This window comes from Sus scrofa, chromosome 4, assembly GCF_054392235.1.
Source record: "Sus scrofa isolate SSC_HxYL_T2T_F1_AM1 chromosome 4, Sscrofa_HxYL_maternal_Yorkshire_Landrace_v2.0, whole genome shotgun sequence".
NCBI classification, from domain to species: domain Eukaryota; kingdom Metazoa; phylum Chordata; class Mammalia; order Artiodactyla; family Suidae; genus Sus; species Sus scrofa.
The window spans coordinates 27,910,617-27,930,981 of NC_139386.1; the positions used below are offsets into that span (position 1 = coordinate 27,910,617).

The window sequence follows — 20,365 nt, forward strand, 5'->3', positions numbered from 1 at the left end:
TCCTACACTTCTTTTATTCATTAAAGTTCACCAATAGCAATAATATTTAACTGTTGTCAACTCCTACTTGTTTTTTAAAAAACTCTTCGTTTTGGATTTTCTTAAGCCCATTATAATACTTTCTCTCCTTGACTTTTATTACAATAAACACTTAGGGCATTCTTCATATAATTTCAAACCACAGGAAAAGCTATGCGTTTTCAAATAATGGACCCATATTTGAATTACCTGTTATAAGTATAAAGAACATTTAGTGTCACTTACAATTTCAGTCCATGTATATCTAATGCATGTAATCATGAGGATTACAAAGAATTTTGACATATGGCTCTTACTCCTGAAAAGCCTAAAACTTAATAATTATTACCTGTACATGTAAATTAATACCAGCCTTAATTATCATTAAAATTTAAGCCCATTGAAGGACTGTATCTGCTTACCATTTTCACTGCTTTTTCTCTAGCATGTAACACAGTTCCTAACACAGTGTGGGTGCTCAATAAATATTTGTTAAATGAATTAAGGTATGAATGAATGACTAAGTGCAAAAAGAGCTAGAATTTGTGGCACCTATCAGATGTTTTTGATTTACAGTTACTTTCTTTAGAAGAGATACGCATGCTCCAGTTATCAAGTTGTAGAAACATATACATTTATCTATCTTTCCCAAGGCACTAAATTACCAAGAGCAAAAATAATGGCTAACATCATTTTTGTGTGCACTAAATGTGAGGCATTTTAAAGTGCTTACCTGTGTAACTTCCCTCCAACTAATATAATTCCCTTTTTTATAAATGAGGAGACTTAAATGACTTTTTTTTAATTTATTTTTATTTATTTATTTGTTTATTTCTGCTGTACAGCATAGGGACCAAGTTACACATACATGTATACATGCTTTTTCCTCCCATTGTTGTGTTGCGATGTAAGTATCTAGACATAGTTCTCAATGCTACACAGCAGGATCTCATTGTAAATCCATTCCAAGAGCAATAGTTTGCATCTGTTAACCCCAAGCTCCCGATCCCTCCCACACCCTCCCTCTCCCCTCGGGCAACCACAAATCTATTCTCCAAGTCTATGATTTTCTTTTCTGTGGAAAGGTTCATTTGTGCTGTATATTAGATTCCACTTATAAGTGATATCATATGGTATTTGTCTTTCTCTTTCTTACTTATTTCACTCAGTATGAGAGTCTCTAGTTCCATCCATGTTGCTGCAAATGGCATTATGTCGTTCTTTTTCATGGCTGAGTTAAATGACTTTCTGAAGTAACCCAGGCAATAATAATGCAGAATCAAAACTCAGAACTAAGTCTGAGCTCTTAGCCATTACTTTATCAAAACCTCAACCTGTCTTTGCACATTCAAGCATCTTTGTAAATTCCATGCCATCACATAAATTCTAGCTCTTTGGAAATCTTTCTCTTGACCTGCTCATGAAAGGTTTCCTACCTTCGCAAACTTCTTTCTCTAGCTAGCAGTGAATAAGTCATTTTCCCCCTTTTTATATCTGGAAAAATAAGGTTTATTCATAGGGAAAAGCACAAAAGGCAAGATCCAGAAGAATCCTTTGGGTTTATGTGGAAGTAGAGAAAGAAATGATGCAGTTGAAAAAGAATAGTTAGGCCTCTCTACCTTGTGCCCCTTGTTGAGAATTTTTTTCGGGGGAAAGGGGAAGTATAGAACAGTCATAATTTTCTAGCTGCTAATCTGTTCTCTCCTGTTTCTTTTTGTAGTGAGGTAACTGTGGCAGGGGGTTCAGCCAAAGTCTTGAGGAAAAGTTTTCCAGGCAAAGAGACTTATTTTTTCCCCCCAACAGTAGCAATATCAAACAAACTGGGAGTATAAATCAGTTCTTTTTTATACAGTTATATTAAACTTATTTACAGAGGCTTCATTAAGAAATATATTAGGTCATTTTCTCACACTGCTTCCCAATCTGATATTTTTTATATTTATATTGCACTTTTGCAACCCAAACTTTTCAATCCAGCATCTATTATTTAGCTGTCACCACTTATCACTGAAGTTTGTCCAGAAAATTCATCAACCGTCTTGAACTCAACTCAGAAGTCATAGTATTAATCACATTCCATAAAAAAGTACTGGAAAGATAGATTTAGTTGAGTAGTTGTATTGAACACCTATGATTCTTGCCATTTGCATTCTGATATCCAGCTAAGAAACTTAAAAATGAAAAGTAAATGAAACCCAGTGGGGTTGAAAACATTCAGTGTCCTGGAAATACCTAAACACTTATTTTCCCCATTGGAAAAAGCAAAAACAACCTGAGTTCCCTTGCTGAAATATGATAAACTTATGCATTAGATCAAGTGACTGATATATTATTGATGTGCTTATCAGTAAATATCTGCAGAGACTTGTATGATGGCTTGATCACTTGCTCTAAAGATTCTGGCCCCAGTCATTGAACCATGTAATCTGTTACCCAAGTTTCATATATAAAGAGAGGAAAACAAACTTCATCAACTGTATAGACAGTGATAACACATAAAACACTTCAAAATTATTTTTAAAAAATTAAATTAGATAGTAATCATCTGCTTTATATTCCTCTAATATAATGAAAAACAGCATTAAAATAATTTGAAATTAAATTTCTCCTATACTTTAAGACATATGTTAACATATGAAAAAATTGTTTTTTTTCTCTTTATGGCCTTAACTTTTCATTGCATTTTTCATCCCATTGTGCTATGCCTTGATCTATATTTCACTACCCTAAGGAATTTCTTTCTCTTTTTACCTCCCTGCTTTTATATTCCAATGAAATTTTGCTCACTGGGGAAAATTAAGAGATGGAAAAAATTCAGAGACACATCCTTGACTTCCTTAATAGACATTCAAAAGAAGTGGAAAATTCCTCTTCTCAGTGTCTTTAATATATCTTTCAAAGGAGATGAGATAGCATTAATGTGACCACCAATGTCCAATTGTTCAGATTTACACATTCACCATGTGGCTTGTTTTACTAGTATACACGGGAGGTCCCATCTCTCTGGAACTTATTTTTTCCTCATCAGGATGTTTAAGCTGGAAGCTTTGTCAGGGTGCATCAGTGTTTCCAGAGCGAACAGGAATACAAACTGTGCTTTTAGCATTAGCATTCTACCTAGAACAAGGGGAGGCACCTGGAAGCTCTACGCACCATTGCCGATTCCTCTGGTCTCCCTGGAGAGGGTAGCCACAGCCATCTGAGGCTTGAGTTCATTTAAATACCTCTCCAACCGTTGGCTCCAGAACTAAAACCTCATGTAGTTCTTCATATTTGCCTGAGCCAGTGATTTTTTGCTTACTTCTTAATAGGTAAGTTTGCTTGTGGTGATGAGGGAGGGAGATTTGTTTTGCCAGGGAGTTACATTTTGGGTAAAAGGTTTGTCATAAAAATGTTAAGGAAAGTGTGGTTAACTTTTGTAAAAGGTTAAGCCTCATTTTGTAAAAGATTGCTGATTTTTCCAGAGAAGACTTTTTATTTTATTTTATTTTATTATTTTTTTTATGCCACAGATGTGGCATATGGAGGTTCCTGGGCCAGGGATTGAATTCAAGCTGCTGCTGCAACCTACACCAAAGCTGCAGCAATGCTGGATCCTTTAATCCACTGTGCCAGGCCAGGGATTAAACCCACACTCCACAGCAGCCCAAGCCACTGCAATCAGATTCTTAACCCACTGTACCACAAAGGAACTCCAAAGCCTTATTTTAGAGTTGTAAGGAATCTGGAGAAGTTTTAAGTTTCCAAGTGAACATTTAAACAGCAAAGAATTTACACAGCCTGATTTATGATTCTTGCAAAGAAATTAGAAATCATGTCTTATAAAAATTATCCCTAACTTGCCACTCTGGTAGAATGCAGCTTTCCTTTCATTAAGTCACATAAAATTACTTCCTGTGTACTTCACCGTGAATTATTTCTGATTTGGTTGAAAAGAAGAGAACTGCTAACAAGAGTGGCATGTAACCATTCCTTCAATTGCCAACTAGATGGCAGTTGAGTGAGTAATTGAATTTCAATGAGTTACTAACCTGAGTTTATTCCAGACTTGATAATTTTATACTGCTGGCTTTTTTTTGGGGGGGGGGGAACTGAAAAATAATGCTCTTGATCTAGAAGCATTTAATCAAATTAATTTGAATGTGATTATGTTAATTGTTTTGAGGTTGTACAATTTGAATTCTTCTGTGGTACATGAGAGTTTATCCATGCTGTCCTGTTTGGGGGCTGTTACAGATTAAAGTGTCTTTCTGCTGTTGAGTAGAATTCTGTATATTATTTGTTGCTAAAATATCTAGTGTGCAGATTTTCAAAAATAGCAACCATGAATTTAATTGTTGGATTTACACGTTGATGGAGACTCTTGCAGGTAAAACTGGATTTAAATACAGTCATTTACCTATAGGCTGCAGTCTCCTTGGTTGGCATTAAGTAGATGTCAGCTGAACTCTCACCCCAGCAAGGGGGGTAAGGCGTCTTATTGCCTGCTGCCCTAAGGCAGCTTTCTCTCCAGTAAGTCATACCGTTTTGCGGAAGTTCAGAAAACTTTCCCAATGGGATGGTGATTATTGTTACTGAGTTATCTCATTGCTGGAATCATAAAGAGCTGTCATACCTGTGCTGTCCCTAATTCTTCACACCCACTTGGTACCCCAAATATCATTTATTTGAAGCCATGTGGGCGCAGTAACAAAGCAAGTGCAAAAGAATGGTGCTCTTACTGTGGATGGAAACTGAGAGCAATGTATTTCAACCTAAGCTGCAATTTAGAATGTATTTCAACCTAAGCTGCACGTTAGAATGTATTTTAACCTAAGCTGCACGTTAGAATCGCATGATGGGCCCCAGGCATTAATTTTTTTTTTTAAGTTTCTCAGGTAATTCTAAGATTTAGTCAAGGTTTGAGACCCACTGCTTTAAAAAGAATTATCTTCCTGCATAATTTTTATAAGTCCTTTGAAAATGGTTTCCCGTCTACCTGAGGTAGCAATATCATTTCAGATACTAAAGTGATATATCCACTTTTGAGGGGTGGGGAGGGATTTATCAAGTTTAATTCAATAATCTTGAGTTATAGGACACAAGGAATAAAATCCATAAGGGTGAAAATATATTTAGTTTTGAGAATGCAAAGCAAGATGTTTTATTGAAATTCTTGTGTTTTGGGAGTCAGATATAGAAAAGTAAAATTTAAAAAGAGGGTCCAGTTTTACTTCTCTGTGTCTCATATCTCTAACTAAATATACAACATAGTGTTTTGAGTTATTCAGCAGCACTTACCATACCTCTATGCCTGACACCCATCTCAGGCTATAGTTTCCTCATCTAGAACAAATGGCTAGTACTTTACTTGGAAGGCTACTGAAGGAGTTAAAAGGGTCATGTATATTAAAATGTCCAGTATGATCCTTGACACATAGTAGATGCTTAATCTAAGTTAGTTTTCCTCTTCCTTCTTCAGATTATTAATTTTAACCTTAAAATGTCCCAGATGTGCCTTCAGCCAATGAATATGAAAAACTGTAATGTCTTCTATAGTATATTAATTCCTCTGGGATTTTTCAAGTTAATTCATTCAAAGCTTTTTCTGGAATGTGGTGTGTATTCCTTTGTAATTCACTTCAAAATAATTCAAGGAATGAGAGTAACTAATAAATCATGCAGAACATGCAAGGCTTAGTAATTTGCCTACATGTTAAAAGAAGGAAAAGGAAATTACTAAAATACATCCTCATTTTGGTAATGGTGGCGAACACACTGCACTAAGTATTTACGGTTATGTGAGTGCTCTCATTGTTTTTTATTGAAAAGGTTCTAGGGAATAATTTGTATATATTATTTTTAAAGTGTTTTCAATTCTTTCAGTTTTGCGAACAACCCTTGTCATTTATTGACACAAGTTCTTTAAAAGGCTAAACCTCAAATCTTAACTACTGTGTACACCACTTGCCTCCATCCAACTGAACACATATTTCTAGCTCTGTTTTTTCCTTTATCTTCCTGAAGAGAGAAGGAAAAAGATAGAGAGATTTTTCTACAAGATATACTCTAAGTTCTTAACCAATTTAAATGGTGATAACCACTGACTGCTGCCAAAGCAATCCATTCAATGCCAAACCTGACACTCTTAATTCTACAGGAGAATCTCATTTCCTCTTGGGTACCATGTACAACAGCCTAATTTATTAAGAAAACATTTAAGTCATTTTTAATCATACAACTTCTGGATGTCAAGCTATAAATCTTAATAGAGAAATGACTTACGTTTTTTGTATTTCAGTTGAATTTTCAAGTTTGTCTATCAAAACCCTGATACTATTATGAAATTGGATATGACCACTGCTTTTGATACTGAGACCCCGGAATCTAAGTTTTTCAACTACTGTTTATTAAATACACAGCAACCTTGAAATGACAGGCATGTTTGACATTCTTTCTCATAATAATAACCAACTACATGAGAACTTCATTTATTAATGTCAGTAATTGTTATCCTGAGATAACAATTAACTATGCATCAATCTCAGATACATGCAGAAGTGGGTACAGGAAGAGGTTACTTCTAAAATTCATTTTTTTGTTTTCTTTTTAACATTACATTCATAATTGATATTAAGTAGATGGTTCAAATAAAAAGTTCATTCTGATATTAACAGAAAAACATGTTTTCATTCCTATTCTTAAATTACATAGTACATTTTAGCCCTTACTTTATTAGTGTATTTTGACTTCATGAATGGATTTTTCAAAAATGAGTTTTTCAGAAAAGTTTAGGCTAATGGCTCCTTTTTTTTTGGTTTTGTTTTGTTCCTTTTCCCATTTTTTGGCCGCCCCTCGGCATATGGAGTTCCCAGGCCAGGGATCAGATCTGAGGCACAGTCACAATCACAGCTGTGCCAACACCAGATCCTTACCCTACTGTGCAGGGCTCGAACCTGCAAGCCATTACTCCCAAAAAGCTGCCAATCCCCGTTGCGTCACAGTGGGAACTCTTCCTAGTAGCTCCTTTTTAATTCAAGTAGGGGAGGGACCCACTGTCCTCATTTTAAAAATTAAATATTAATTAGGTAGCCACAGCATCTTCAGTGCATATTAACTCATAAGCCTAAAGCAGCTGTACATTCTTGCAAGATGCATAATTACAATTTATGTAAGTACATAAATAAGTGACGTGAACTTTCTCTAAATTAAAGAAGACTTTATTTTCATATTCAGAAAGTAATATTTCCAAAACACATAAGCAAAACTAATTTGAAACTTATCAAATGTTGTAATTACTCCAGTTATTTTAGGGTAAAGTGCTATTGGCCTACTTCATGTAGACAAAAACTAAATCCCAGTGGAATTTGGTACCTACTGCAGCTTTACTATAAGAATATGTCTGAGGAAGGCCATCTGCCATCTTCATGGAGCCTCCCTCCAGCCCCCAGTGAAAGACAGTCTTTGAGGTTAAGGCTAAGTGTACTTCTCAGAGGACACATCTGAGAGAATGCAGTGTAGATATATTCCTTCTGTCTCTAATGGTATGAATAATGAATAAAAAGAAGCTTATAAAATATGCACTCATATAGCTTTCCTCTCTTTAAGAAAACACTGCCACACCCATGATAGGGAGAAGATCTAAGATTTGAAATAAAATTTGTCTTGAATATGACTTTACCATGAGGAATGGTTTTCTGCATATAAATTTGACTTTATTCTATCAAAAGGAATTATTATGATGGGGAAAACCAACATTACATTTGAAGTCAGGATTTTCATACTTAATTACTATGCTATAAATTTCAAGAGCCAGTAATTTCATCTAGAAGATTTATAATTTGAAAGGTGTTATCCCATTCAGTTCTTTAAAAAGAACCTGTAGATTCTTTTATTCCTTAGAGCACAAAAAGAAGTTAAGATATATATTAAGCCGTATGTTAAGGTTCCCTTTGATACCTACGTAAAGAAATTTTCCCTCTTGCTCTTTCACTTTTTGGAAAAAAACAGAGAGAAAACAATTGCTTTATACTTGTAATAATGCAATTATTTTCTTTCCGTTCTCCAAAAAGAGAGCAAGAAACAAAATCAATTACATGCCAAAAATAAATGTACCTATGATGAACATTCATCAGCTATTAAAGGATTAATTAAAGTTCTTTGACTACATAAGCATGTATGGATTGTCCATGTTTTACATACATAGCTAGGATCCAAGCTCAGTCAATAGTACTTGCACAAAGACAGTTGTAATCAAGGCATGAGCAATTTATTCAAGCTAACCAATAAATATTCTTTGTATAGAAACTATAAACGCAATGGATATGCTCTTCTCTCTTATCAGTAATAGCCTCTGGCTGCCTTGCATTGTCTGGGATAGGTTGGGGAAGAGAAGTGGGAAAAAGAATCAACCCAAAGAAGTTTTTTCATTGGTAGAATCGAACTTACACTCCAGAAATTAAAATATATGGTGTTTGAATAAAACTTCACATAGTATTAAATCAGAAATGACAATGGTTTCCACTTAAAATTCAATACATTGATATGTTTTATATAATAATACTGCATAAATGTAATCTACCAAATCAGATTTTATAGGTATTGCCAGGGCCAATAAATATCTTCATTCTCATAGATTAGTTGCTTCATAGAGTAATTAAATAAGTCAAGGAAATAAACCTACATTTTCACTGCCTGATAAAATTTTTGCTCTATTTTCAATGTCTCACCTTTCATAGGCATTCAAATATTTGTCTTGTGGATGAACATCCATCCTTTTGTACCCAAAATATAATGCAGTTGAGTCAAATACACATATTTACTATTTTTTACAAAATACTCATAATAAAAAGGGGAAATTCGCATTATAAGTTGTTGAGCTTATCAGCACAATCTTTTTCACTGTGACTTTTTCAAAGGACTCTCCAATTTAAAAATAAGACATTTACCATTCATTGTTGCCCCAGCTCAGTCTGAAGTGCATACATCTTGAGAATCTCTAAAATATATTCATCTTTGCCAGCAGTGCTCTGAAAGAGCAGGATATGCTTTTACTCTTCCAAATGATTCCACGAAGTCTGTGTTTTTTGGCTTCATTTTTCTTGTTGGAAAATGATGGAGAAACATCCCCCTCAAAACCACTCTGACCCCCTGTTCTCCCAGCAAGTATACATGAACAAAGGTGGTAGAATCACATTGTATGCTGGGTTGAGGTTTTGGAGAAAGCATGCAGAGTAAATAACAACAACAATAATAACATTTAAATTAACTTTGAAAATTCTTTAAAATGGCCATAAAGTTCACTGTTTAGCCAATTTCCTTCTAGCATCCAAATGGGGTTTTTTTGTTAAATAACAGAACTTCTTGGTTTATAATTAGAACCTTTGTATAAAAATATTTGTATCTTTAAACACTAGAAACACACATGATTCAGTGAGATGTGAGAACTAAAGAAATAGCAAATTCTCATCTCCCATTTCAATGTTAACTCCCCAGCCTAAGCTGGAAATGTGTAGACTATTAAAAATATCTCTCTTTCTGTCTCCCTCTCTCTCAAATTGAATAGTTGAATCTGATTAATTTAAATGAGAATATGACAAGACTCTGCTGTTTTGCCAAAAAGTCCATTAGCCGCCTTGAATCACAAGGCTCATGGTGTCAGGCCAGCTCTCATTAAGGGTTGCCAAGGAAGCAGTAACACACATGCAGTGAACTTGAGCCTTGGCATAAAAGAAGATATGAATTTAAGTACCATTTCTACCAGGAAGATCAATTTGGGCAAAATACTTTAACACTTTAAGCTTTAGTTTTCTTAATTTTTCAGGTGTGAGTTATAATACCCACCTTAAGAAACTGTTAAGGGCTAAATGGGAGAATTTTCATGAAGTGTACTAAATAGTGTTTACCAATAAATATTAGCTATTGATATTATCGGTGATAAGAATGGTGGTTCTTTAAGGCTTTTAAAAAAAAAGAAACCACCAGAGGGTAGCAGAGAACAAATAGTGTATATACATTGCTCCAGGTGCTGCCTCTGTGAAATTACCATCTTCTTGTCCTCATGATACATCTCTTGACCTGTTCTGTCATTTCAAAATAAATGTATAAGCTTACAAACATGGAATTAGCTTTCATTGTTCTTAAACATCCAGATTTTACATATGACAGGGAATAGACTGTACTAAGTATAAAATGCTTTATTGCTAAACTGTTTTAAAGGAGAAAGAGAAATGTAAATCCTGCTTTGAAGCATTTTATTCATACATAGTATTTTATGTATGATAGGAAATGCCCCGGGTTCTATTTAAAACATGAATTATGCATTTTCTTTGTGGTACTACCAAAAGATACCAAATAGATGTCAGCAAAATTTTAGTGCCTTTCTTCTTTCTTTAGGGAGTGCAGGTTATTGTAAAAACAATTTTAATAAATGTCCTTGAAATATATATGTGGGGTTTCAAGCTGCTCCATCTTTTCACTCTCTGTTGCATGTAATGATTATATATGAAAGTCAGCATTATCATTATGGCATATCAATTCCAAGTAAAAATGAGGTGGGGTGTTTAATTTTAATTTAGAGAGCAAGCTAAGACAAGATCATTGAGATTGAGGAGGTGGGACCCAAGAGATTTTTATGTGAATCTAATCCATTTTCCAAAGGTTACAAGCTCTTAAGAAGAACAGATGTAGATAATAATATTAATGGATTTAGGAGTTTCCTTCATGGCAGAGTGGAAACGAATCCGACTAGGAACCATGAGGTTGCGGGTTCAATCCCTGGCCTCAGCAGCGTTGCTGCTCTGGGGTAGGCCTGATTAGACCCCTAGCCTGGGAACCTCCATATGCCATAAGTGTGGCCCTAAAAAAAAATAATGATAATAATAATAATGGATTTGTACCCTGAAACTAGAGCTCAAACTATATTTATACGTATATAATTTTTAGTCTTTGAAGAGCGTGTTAGTTCTCAATCGGGGACAGTTTTTGCCTCAGGGGATATTTGGCAATGTCTAGGGACATTTTTGATTTGTCAAGACCTGGGTAAGGACAGATGTGGGGGTGATGCTACCGGCATCTGGTGAATAGAGGCTGGAGATGTTGCTAAACATACACAATAACAGAATGGCCCCCACAACAAAGAATTATCAGGCCAGTATGTTAATAGTGCTGTCATTCAAAAACCTCTGGAATAAAGCCATGAACTTTCAAAGATGATGTTATCTTTGGATATTTTCCCATTTCTATTCCAAGTCCATATTGGTTGTTTAGAGAAGAGCTCTCTACTAAGAAGCACAGCCGTTGCCTTGGTGTTCATCTTCCATTTTTAAAGCAGCAGATTTTCCAGGGCTTCCATTTAAAGAATGTGCCAGATTCACTCAGTTTCTGACAGGTATTAAATGTGCTCTGGAAACTTAGCAAGAAACATACAAGCTCTCAGGAAGGACAATTGGTAGAAGACAAAAGCAGGAGAGCAGGTGTCTAGCTTTTCCTCCTCCACAATGGCTTTAGTGCAATCAAAAATGGGAGGTGTAAATAAAACTGCTTTGTGTTTTAAGTGGAAGCATTTGGAAGTATTGGTATAATGCCTTCGGGACATGAAATCTTCAGTTACACGATCACTTATGCAGAAATGTGAAGTGCGAAAAAACTGCACCAGCAGGAGGAATCATTTAAAATTTTAAGAATCTGAAAAATAGCTTCATAGAGCACGTTTGTGGCTACAAGTCAGCTGGCGTATATAGTAGAGGCTTTGTGTTTAGCTGTCACAAACCCACTGATTTTTTTCTTAACTTATCAACAGCTAAAAGAGAGCCATAGGAGAATAAGAAGATGATTTATTTATATGCATTAGCTGATTTGGAGGGAAAGTGGAGCTTTTCGTTTTTAATCTATAATTATACCTGGTTTGTCTATTTTAAATCCAGCCAAAAAATAGAACATAAATGTCACAGACATGTAAAACAAATATGCCTTACCATTTAATCTGCAAGAGTTTAAAACTTTTGATTGTGATTAAAGTTACTAGAAAACTATCCAAATTGACTGCTTTATCCAGAAAATTTATGTTTGTGTATAAACCTATGCTGTCCAAGGTGATAGCACTGGGCATGTGGTTATGATAGGGCCCTTGAAATGTGACTGGTGTGAATTGAGACTATTGTAATTGTAAAATACCAACTGGATTTTGAAGCCTCTGCCAAAAGAGAAAAATCTGTTATAGTTTTTATGTTTATGACATGTTGACATGATAATATTTGGGAGAGGTTCAGTTGAATAAAATATTTTTAATTAAGTGAATCTATTTATCTTTACTTTTTTAATATTGTTGCTAGAAGATTTAAAAGTCCATTTGTAGGAGTTCCCTGGTGGCCTAGCAGTTAAGGATCTGGCATTGTCTCTGCTGTGGCTCAAGTCACTGCTGGGTGTGGATTCAGTTCTTGGCACAACCAAATAAATAAATAAATAAATAAATAAATAAAAATAAAAGTCCATTTGTAGCTCTTTATTTTTATTGGACAGTGCTGGCCTAGTCCATTCAAGTTTTAAGTAATCACTTTCAGGATCAAATGAGCATGTAAGAAATTATGATAACATGAGGGGGGAAATGCATAAGAATACGTAATTTGCTAATCATTCTGCTATGTAGTATCTTTTTCATAGTGTTAATGCTCATTTCCCCACCTTTGCCCTATAGAAACCTTCTGCTTCCCTCTAAACAGGTCCTTCCAAACCTTTCTTCCTACACCCAGTGCTCTTTTCTCTGTGTTTTTCTGCTGGGAATGTTCCCTTTCTCTGTGATGCCTCCCCTGCCTCATCTTCACCTCAGTCTTCAAGATCTAACTCAAAAACATTCCTTCTTCATGGTGGTTTTCCCCAACTGCAAGAGACCTCTTCCACTTCCAAACTCTTTAGCACTTAATCTGTACCAGACTTTTTCAAAGTGTGCTGCTTCTAACACTGGGACTGCCAGAATTATGATTTCTAAGGAAAAAAAAGTTAAAGTTTGGTGGTTAAATGAGTTTGTGAAATACTGACTTGAAGTCAAATTGGTCTCTTTACTGCAAGATTTCTTAGGGGCCTTAGTAACTTAATCTGTGTTGGAAGTTTTTAAAGAGCCATGGTATATAGCATTTCCCCGTTCCTTTTGACAATGGAGTATATATTTTTTTCACCAAGCAGTTTCCAGGACTGAATTACTAGCAACACACTTTGAGAAATAATTCATATATCACTAATCAGCACATATTCTGTTGTGGCTTTTTCTCCTCTTGATTCCAGCCATTATATTAACCATAAAATTACTTAAATTTTCAACTTTTTATTTATTGTTTCCTAACATGTAATGTATGTCATTTCATTGAAACCAGAAATAATCTTGGTTAGCACTTTGCAAAATTACTAAACTGATGATTTAGCTTAATATATCAAATGATTATACATAGTTGTATTGGTCCTGTATGTCAGAGCAATACTAATTGGACCTTCTAGTGAATTAAACCTTTTCTTACTTTGTACAATTCTTGTGCAATACTTTCAAATTTAAAGTCTAATTAGCAGTAGAAGTACAGAACACTCGAACCTGTTCCATGCAGAACAACATCAGCAACACTAAACCAAGCCAATAAATATCTTCAGTATTTCTTTGAGGGCAAAATGGGTAAAATCTCTGTAGAATATGAGCTGGGAGTCAAGTTTTGAGACTAGAAAATGAGAGTGAAAAAGAGAACTTCAAGTAAAAAAAAAAATGTACTAGGAAGAAGACAAAGGTGAATAATAAGGTACCACCAGAAATAGTTTGTGATTCAAAAAGCATCTCCATCAGATATAGATTTGTCACATGTTAACTTTTAACTCATTTTTTTTTCAAAAATATGCATTTAGTGACCAAATTCAAAAGCCTAATTGATTTGTTACTCTTATACAAACGTACATTGACTAATCAAAATTAGGATATTTAAGCCAGTCATAAGAGTTAAGTAGGATACCTAAGAAGTGCCACATTAGATATGATCCAGAGACTATTCTGGCCCATTCTGTCCTTTATCGTCCCTATCTATGCCCTTATGTCCTTGTTTTATTCATATATATTTATGAACTTGACATCCCCACCCCCAGCTAGCATATGAGTGAAGGAGACCAAGAAGGGACTGTGTTTTATGCCTCTTTGTATTTCTAATGCCTAGCATAATTCATTTATATTTGTGGGATCCCTGACAGTGGCATTAAACATCTGGTTGAAGAAGAGTCTTCAATGTCTTCTTGATTTCCAACTAAAAAATCAAGAGCATATCTCAGGATCCAAGTTTTCCTTAATAACCCATGATAAATAGTATCCATGGCTTTCTATATTGCAAATATTTTAATCAAACGATCAATAAATGTGTATTTACAATCTTTTTATGTGTTTGGCGCCAGGTGCTTTGAGGTGGGGGTTAAAAAGAAAGTAAAACATACTTCTTTTGCCTTCAGGGTTGAGAAGAAAAGGCAAACAGATAATTAGAAAATGACTGGAGAATGGGTGCTAACTTCAGTGGAACTTGTACTTCAGAAAAGGCGAACTGAAAGCAGGTTGGACTGCAAAGGAAGTTTGCAAAGTAAAGCCAACTCTGGAGGCTGTTAAAGCCAAGGACATGGTTTACGTGATATCCAGTAGAGAACAGGGGACCCAGGAAGGTTTTTGAGGAGAGGATCTACAAGATGAATCCTACGCTAATGTACCTGGTTCCAGAGTCATATATAGATGAATGAATGAATAATATACAGTTTAGATTCATATATAGACTTGAGTATAGATTAAAGTTGGAGAGAGGCAGCGTAAGGAGAGAGGCAGCATAAGGAAGAGCATGTAAGAGACTGTTGGCTTTTGCCTAATTTAGAAGGATGAATGTCTCTTTAGGGCCGTGGCCATGGGACTAGACCAGCTTTTGAGAGAACAGAAGGACACAGTGAGTGATGGGAAACAAGAGATTAAAAAATGTGAGTGAGATGGTCTAGAAGGACCCCAAGGTTTTGAACACAGATAAAAAAAATAATAGCTAATGTTTTTGAGCATTTCCTCTATGTCAGACTGTTTTGTTTGGATTTTCCTGTTTCATGATGTGCTTATCGATGTAAGTATTAATGTTTCTCCTGTTTTATAAATGACAAAACCAAAAATCATAGAAGAAAGGTAACTTGTCCAAAGTCACAGCTGAGTGGAAAATTCAACCTAGGCAGCCCAGATCCAAATATCATGCTCTTAACCTCTATGCTATTCTCTGGCTCACATCCTAGAGTGAGGGTGACAATAATGAACTTGGGATGGGGAGCTAATTTGGGTTTAGGATAACAGTATTTCCAAGTAGACATTCTAAAATAGGTAAGATCTGGAGATGAAAGACCTCAACTTTGACAACCTGGAGACCTCAATTTTACAGTAAGGATTATAGATAAATCCAAAGTTCTCAGGAGGAGAGAATATAGCAGAGGCACCAAAGATTGCAATTATTCCATAGATAATAGTTCTTGGAGGTAAATATATTTTAAGCATGCATATTGGTATTTCATGTTATGTGCCTCTAGACCAGTGCTCTATCACACTCCTCTACTATAAGAAAACTTCTGAGCATACACTCTTGCTGAATGTAACTTATCCCACATTGTTTTTGCTTGGTAATATAACTGATGAAAAATTCATCCCGGGGGAAGAGGCAGCTGTATCATTTTCTGGTTTGCTTCTTCTTGCACTATCAGCCTGAATGTCAGGCTGCAGCTCTTTTTCAGAGTAAAGTCGTTTATCCATTTAGTTGAGTTAAAACTACTCTCTATCATCCAGGCTTGTGTAAAACACTCTTACAATGCATTGTGCTGAAAGAAGGGCACCACTGTCTAAACCCACAGCCTGGATCTCACTGCATTTACATTGATGACACCAGACATCTGATTTGGGAGTTAAAATAATTTAACTGGTGTCATTCCAAATATTTAGTATATTTTTATTTACAAATAATATATATTTGTAAATGATCTTAATTTACAAATAATAAATATTTGTAAGTAATTTTTAAATTTAAACATTTCTGGAGTTCCCGTCGTGGCGCAGTGGTTAACGAATCAGATTAGGAACCATGAGGTTGCGGGTTTGATCCCTGCCCTTGCTCAGTGGGTTAATGATCCCGTGTTGCTGTGGCTCTGGTGTAGGCTGGCGGCTACAGCTCCAATTAGACCCCTAGCCTGGGGACCTCCATATGCCATGGGAGCGGCACAAGAAATGGCAAAAAGACAAAAAAAATAAAAATAAATAAAAATAAAAAATTTAAACATTTCCTTCCCACACTCAGTAGTTTAATTGTTCTCCATTCCCAACCAGGGAACTTCTCTGCCCTTTGGAAATGACTAACTTTGCCTTAATTTTCTCAAGAGCCAGGAGGTGCTTAAAATAAATAAAAAATAAATGAAGCTCAATGGATACTCTCAGAGATGGCTTAGAACTAGGTATATTTTAGAGTCATTTCATGAGAACTCTTTGGCCAGTTGACTAATTGGCTGCTTAATTCATAAACTTTCAGGTTGTTATAGAAGCAATTTTTTTGTCCTTTCCATGCAATATTTATGTTTTCACATGAAAAATTTGTACTTAGGATCTTATCAATATAATTTTTTAAAAACTGACCTTGAAAAACAGCTTTGTTTTCTGTTTCTAATGCTAATTAATAGTAAATATATATTTTTTCCCTTTCTCATACTGACAGTTCACAGGATTGCATCTATTTATCGGACCTGCCAAAGAGCTATAAGATTTGGAAAAGAGGGAAATAACTAAGGGAAACACAGGAGTAGAAAGGAACAGCAGAATGGCTTAGCTTGGGGAGAGTTAAAAAAATGGCAGGCTGGGGTGAAGAGCTCTTATGAATCTGGTGATGAAGTTGTGGTTGGTAGAACTTATTGTTCTCTGGATACAAAAGAACACATTCAGATTGGGCCACTGTGAAATACAGTGCCACTTTTGTTGACATCGTGGGCTGCTCCTTGAAAAAGGACAATGTAAATAAACATGCAGGCAGTGAAATGCAGCAAAGAGCTATCAGCTTTGAAAGTCTCTACCCATGTTACACTGCAGAACCTCAAATTGGCAATAATGAATAGACATCTTGTAGGTGCTGGGGCAAACAAGAGGCAAACAAGATTGTCAAGTTGTTTGTTATTGCCTACGCAATGGCCAAACTAGAAATTCCCTTGGCTAATTTTCTCTCTTGTCCAACTGGAAGTCCATCAGGGAGCAAACTTGGGAAGACTGCCTTGCTGAAAGTAAACATAAGGCTCACCCAGATCACTGGGAAAGTTGTCATGTGTAACATGATGGTCACTGTTCGGCAAACCCAGTTATTTTTCATCCTAGTTAATCGGTCTGAAGACACAAGTGCTAGTGACCTCAAAATGAAGTGTATATTCTACGTGTGTAAGACTCCTTTGTCAAATGTAAAGTTATTGAGTTTAAAAGGGGCCACGCTGGCGAATGCAAGGTTTGAGGAAAATATAATTCTTAGCACCGTCTCAGAGCTTGGAGTGGATGGAAATAACAGGCATGCTGGTTTAATGGGTGATAGTATTACATCTAATCTCCAGATGAAGAGAGAGGGTCCTAAGCGGCTCAAGTAGGAAATGCCCTTGCGAGTTTTAATACCTTTGTCTTCGTCACCATTTGGAGAGCCAGCAGCTTCAAACCCATTTATGACACTGACTTTGTTGCCATTTTGCCTCACTTAACTTCTCGGTATAACTTATATCAAACAGCCCACATTTGTCTTTGTGAATTAAAAACTAGCAGAATTTGTAGAGGCCATTTAACAACACTGAAGGAAGCAGATGGAATGCACTGGTTAAAGGATAAAACCAGGGCAGCACAACCCTCCTTCATACATTGCCTGTGTGACTGTGTGAGAGCCTCTGTTTAAAAGCGTGGTCAGTGAGAAAGTCACCAGTTCAAGCCTGAGAATCCAGAGCTAACTGAAGATGTTAACTAGGCTAAAATTTGTCCCACACCTCTATTCCTCATTGAGATGTTAGACCTATTCTCCAAATGGCACTGTCTTCCACTCAGTGACTTACTAGTGAATGCAGAAAGAAACCCAAAGGTAGCATCTTGCAGTAGGATTAGATAAAATGGGAGATAGTGTCCTGATAAAAAATTTTAGGGGAAGGGTTCTCACTTATAATAATGTTATTTAAAACTGTGTGTATCACATTTTGGGGATCTTGATAAAAGCAACACATCCCAGTGTTCAAAATTATTGGATATAAACATAGGACCAACAATGAGCATGCCTTAAAAGCATATGCAGTCAGAGAACTTGAAATGTTTATTAATTCCTTTGAAGGGTGCTGCAATAATATGGATTGCTTCCCAGTTGGCTAGAGAATGAGATGGCTCAGAGGTTTCAGGTTGAAAAGCCTCACACAGCTCTCTAGGCAAGAAGTTTGGCAGTGGTGCTAAAAAACTACAAAGACATATTCCCCAATATTTATCATATGATTTATATTCTGCAGTCATTTCCAGTTTCAATGGCAACAGTAGAAAGGAACGGATGAAGTCAGGTTACAGGAATAGAATGCTTGAGAAAGGGCTTGAATATCTAATGCCCTTTTCTGTGGAAGGCCCAATGCCAGGAGTATATAACTGCAGACCTGCTGTCAACCTTTTCTTATTAAACTCACCAGAACAAACAAATTACCTTTTGGCAAAAGACCATCAGAAAAACTCAGTTTTGAATGAGAATCATAGTGCTTCTGATAAAGAAAGAAACAGAATTTTCTGCTCAGATCCCCTCTGTAAATCACTATTGACTCTGGCTGTGTTTGTAAATTATGGATAAGTGACTAGTCTGTAGTAAAGTGTAATAATAGAGCTGCTATAGCAAAATAAAATGAAGTGAGTACATTTCCTACCATTAAGGGGTAGTTGTGTGTCCATTTAGTTTTCAATGTTTACAGAAACAGCAGTACTCTGTGGAAGAGGAATTCAAGGGATTCAGCCAATGGAGGAAAAAGCCTGGCTTGATTTTCACTTGAATATATTTCTTAATTATAAAGAAAAAAATACAGCATATGTCCTCTGTTAATAAGTAGCATTCTTTTGTCAGGTTTATTTTTCTGTGTTTTCATTCTTACTTTATCTTACAATATAGCTTAAAGCCAGAAATTGAAGAATTAAGGGTAAATAGGTCATGTCATTACCCTGTAAGTGTTAAAATTATCATATTTTATTTTGTTATTTAAAAGTTGCCCAAAAGGATGCAGCATGGCTTAATATTGGGGTGGAGTTCTTCATTCTACCTTTTTTCTCTATGGCCAATATAACAATCAAAACACTGCTTAGGGCCCTGTCCCAGGGCACTGAGTGAAATAAAAAATTGCACCTATTCCTGCTACCAAGGCAAACTATTTAAATTTCTCCTGATATTTACTGGAGTTCTTGGTGCATAGCCAAGAAAGTTTCCGTAGATTTTTTCTTTTCTTTTCTTTTCTTTTTTGGTGTCTTTTTGCTATTTCTTGGGCCGCTCCTGCGGCATATGGAGGTTCCCAGGCTAGGGGTCTAATCTGAGCTATAGCCACTGGTCTACAGCAGAGCCACAGCAACGCGGGATCTGAGCCGCGTCTGCGACCTACACCACAGCTCACGGCAACGCTGGATTGTTAACCCACTGAGCAAGGGCAGGGACTGAACCCGCAACTTCATGGTTCCTAGTCTGATTCGTTAACCACTGTGCCACGATGGGAACTCCAGTCTCCGTAGATATTTGTTGAATAAATAAAATCACTTATTTATAAAAGTGTGGAATTCACAGGATAGGATTTGTAGCTATAAAAGTATAACTCTGTAAGGCCAAAATTTTTCAGGCACGATATTATTGTGTAATTAAAAGCCAAAAATGAGAACTAGAAGGTTCCTTAGTCTGTATTTATTCCCCATTTGCAACATTTCACAGTCCTTTAGTCAACATTAGCACAGGCAGAAAAAAAATGGAATGGCAATTTATATGCAAAAGACAGTTGTTTACCATGGGAGAGATAAACACATTGTTTTGAACAAACTCACACTTCTCTACTTAATATCTCAAGCATTAGGAAATTAGCTTCTCTCAAGAGTACTTTAAAAGGGTCTGTACTGTGAAGTTTTCTGATATTCCCTTGTCCAAGTAACTATTTACTATAAATCTTTCCAAGTTTCCAAATAGATCTGCTTAAATCGTATATACATTTGAAAAAGTAATTTTATTACAATAAAAAATATAATTATATAAATATAATGCAACCATATGAATATTTTAAAATACAAATGCCACTGTCTTTTTAAAAAATAAATCTTAATCTAGAATTGTTCTCTATTTTA

General features: G+C 35.7%; 1 protein-coding gene across 1 annotated transcript in view; it reads right to left on the minus strand.

Moving 5' to 3' along the window:
• LOC110260475 (uncharacterized) overlaps positions 1–15,778 on the minus strand; it is a 473,671-nt gene extending 457,893 nt beyond the window's left edge. The window contains exons 1-2 of the mRNA XM_085020959.1: positions 15,635–15,778; positions 11,425–11,644 (exon numbers count right to left, since the gene is read on the minus strand). Coding sequence (XP_084877085.1) covers positions 11,425–11,644; positions 15,635–15,778 — 364 coding nt within the window. The remainder of the gene's footprint in view (positions 1–11,424; positions 11,645–15,634) is intronic.
• Positions 15,779–20,365: the final 4,587 nt, after the last annotated feature.